The sequence below is a fragment of the Parasteatoda tepidariorum genome, chromosome 12, assembly GCF_982258835.1.
Source record: "Parasteatoda tepidariorum strain Cologne lab strain chromosome 12, Ptep-v5.0, whole genome shotgun sequence".
Classification (NCBI taxonomy): Eukaryota; Metazoa; Arthropoda; class Arachnida; order Araneae; family Theridiidae; genus Parasteatoda; species Parasteatoda tepidariorum.
In genome coordinates, this window is record NC_141766.1 from 48,492,265 (window position 1) to 48,494,726 (window position 2,462).

At 40.3% G+C, this 2,462-nt stretch overlaps 1 protein-coding gene across 1 annotated transcript; it reads left to right on the forward strand.

Annotated features, from left to right (window-relative positions):
• The first annotated feature begins 308 nt into the window (after positions 1–308).
• Positions 309–2,107, forward strand: LOC139427276 (uncharacterized). Its single transcript, XM_071188336.2, has 3 exons — positions 309–685; positions 1,274–1,494; positions 1,599–2,107. The coding sequence occupies exons 1-3, from the start codon at positions 309–311 to the stop codon at positions 2,105–2,107; spliced, it is 1,107 nt and encodes a 368-aa protein (XP_071044437.2).
• Positions 2,108–2,462: the final 355 nt, after the last annotated feature.

Here is a 2,462-nt window from a genome sequence, read left to right on the forward strand (position 1 = left end):
ATTTTTAAACGCATTATGCATTACTTGTTGATCTGAAGAATAAACGTCTCATTGATTCAAACACTTCTTTAAAGTCGAGCGGCTATTTTGCTAATTCTTCTCAGTGCTCAGTTAAAACTATATCTAATAATATGCCTTTTCAAAATGTATTACAAGAATTCTCGGATATTACTAATCCCTCGCAAGAAAGAAAATCTATTAAACATTCTACCGTTCATCGCATTGAAACAACAGGTTCACCTGTACATTGTAAGCCACGTCACTTACATCCGAAAGTTTTCGAAGCAGTTAAGCGCGAATTTTCAATAATGTGCGAAAAAGATATATGTCGTCCTTCAAAAAGTCCCTGGTCTTCTCCGTTACACGTTGTTATTAAAAATTCGAATTTAAGACCAGTTGGAGATTATCGACTCTTAAATTCAAAAACCGCCCCAGATAGATATGCCATTCCCTATTTGCATGATTTTGCACATGCTCTCTACGGAAAATCAAAATTTTCAAAATTAGATATCGTCCGAGCATACTATCATATCCCAGTTAATGAAGCTGATATTCCTAAAACCGCGATAGCCACCCCTTTCGGCTTATTCGAGTTTCCTTTTCTGAATTTCGGACTTTGTAATGCTGCCCAGGCATTTCAACGTTTTATGGATGAAATATTTCGAGATCTACCTTTCTGCTATTGGTACTTAGATGATATTTTAGTCTTTAGCAATTCAGAACAAGAGCATATTCAGCATCTTACAGAAGTTTTTAAAAGACTCCGAAATTACAGTCTCGCATTAAATATTTCAAAATGCATACTTGGGGTACCTTTCAAAAGCCAAATACGATCAAAGAGTTTAAGCGATTTTTAGGCTTATTAAATTTTTATCGCAGGCAGCTACCTAACGCGGCAGCAATTCAAAAACCCTTATATGATCTGTTAAAAGATAGTCCAGCTCGAAACAAAATCATTGAATGGACCTCAACCGCTACGGAAGCTTTCGATAGCTGTAAAGTGTTACTTCGAAATTCAATGCTTCTTTCCCCCCCCCCCTCGTCCTCGTCTTTCACGTCGATGCTTCTTATTTCGCCGTTGGTGGGGCATTGCACCAACTGATAGGTAACGATTCGCAACCTCTCAGATTTTTTTCAAAAAACTTACTCCTAGGGAAACGCGTTACAGCGCTTATGATAGGGAATTGCTCGCGGTATATTTGTCAATTAAACATTTTAGACATATGCTTGAAGCACGTTTATTCACTATATACACTGATCATAAACCCTTAAGGTATGCCTTCCGACAGAAATGGGACAAATATTCGCCACTTCAACACCGTCACCTTGATTTCACCAGTCAGTTCAGCACCGACATCCGTTTTATTAAAGGCGCAGAAAATATATCTACTGATATGTTATCTGGAGTTGAAACAATTCGTACTCCTACTGCAGTGGACTATGACGAAATAGCCGATTCGCAACTTGATGGTCCTGAACTGAAATTAATTTTGAGTACAAACTCGTCACTAGAACTACAAGAAGATGTAATTCCCGGCTCCTCCAAGAAACTTTTTTGTGACACAAATTCTCAAATTCTTCGCCCATATATTTCACAGTCGCATCTTCGTATCATTTTCAATACTTTTCACAAATTGTCACACCCTGGAACTCAAGCTACATCAAAACTGATCCGTTCCAAATTTGTGTGGCCTTCCATCACAAAGACTGTGTGAAGTGGACTCGAGAGTGTCTTGCCTGTCAGCGATCTAAAATTAACAGACAAGCTGGAAGTCGGGTTAAGTCAATACCCATTCCTTCAAAAAGATTCGATCATGTACGCTTGGATCTCATCGGACCGCTTCCGCAATCTCAAGGATTTCAATATTGTCTCACGTGCAGTGACCGTTATACATGTTGGCCAGAAGTTATCCTGGTAACAGACATGCCAGCAACCACAATAGCATCAGCGTTTTTCACCGGCTGGATTGTCCGTTTTGGCACACCAACCTACATCACGACTGATAGAGGAACAAATTTTGAATCCTCATTGTTCCTCAGCCTGACGAAATTGCTTGGAATTGAACGTTGCCGAACAAAAAGTTTCACCCTCAAAGCAATGGCCTGATAGAAAATTTTCATCGGCCACTCAAAGCCGCTTTGAAGTGCCATGCGACAACAGACTGAACAGATGTTCTACCAGTGGTTCTCCTCGGTTTGCGTTCCACAGTTAAAGAGAGTATCGATGAACTCTCTATGACTCCAACTGAACTAGTCTATGGCGAACATTTACGCTTACCAGGTGATTTCTTCATTCCAACTCCAAATGATGGCTCCAAATGATGGCGGGGGAGTGAGCGGCGACTGAACTTAGCTTAATCGTAGCCGCGAGAGTTACGATCAGTAACTGTCTCTGTCATTCACCAGAAGAATCCTAACCACCATTGTAGAACGACGCGCTGCTCTTGTTTCATATTTTCCCT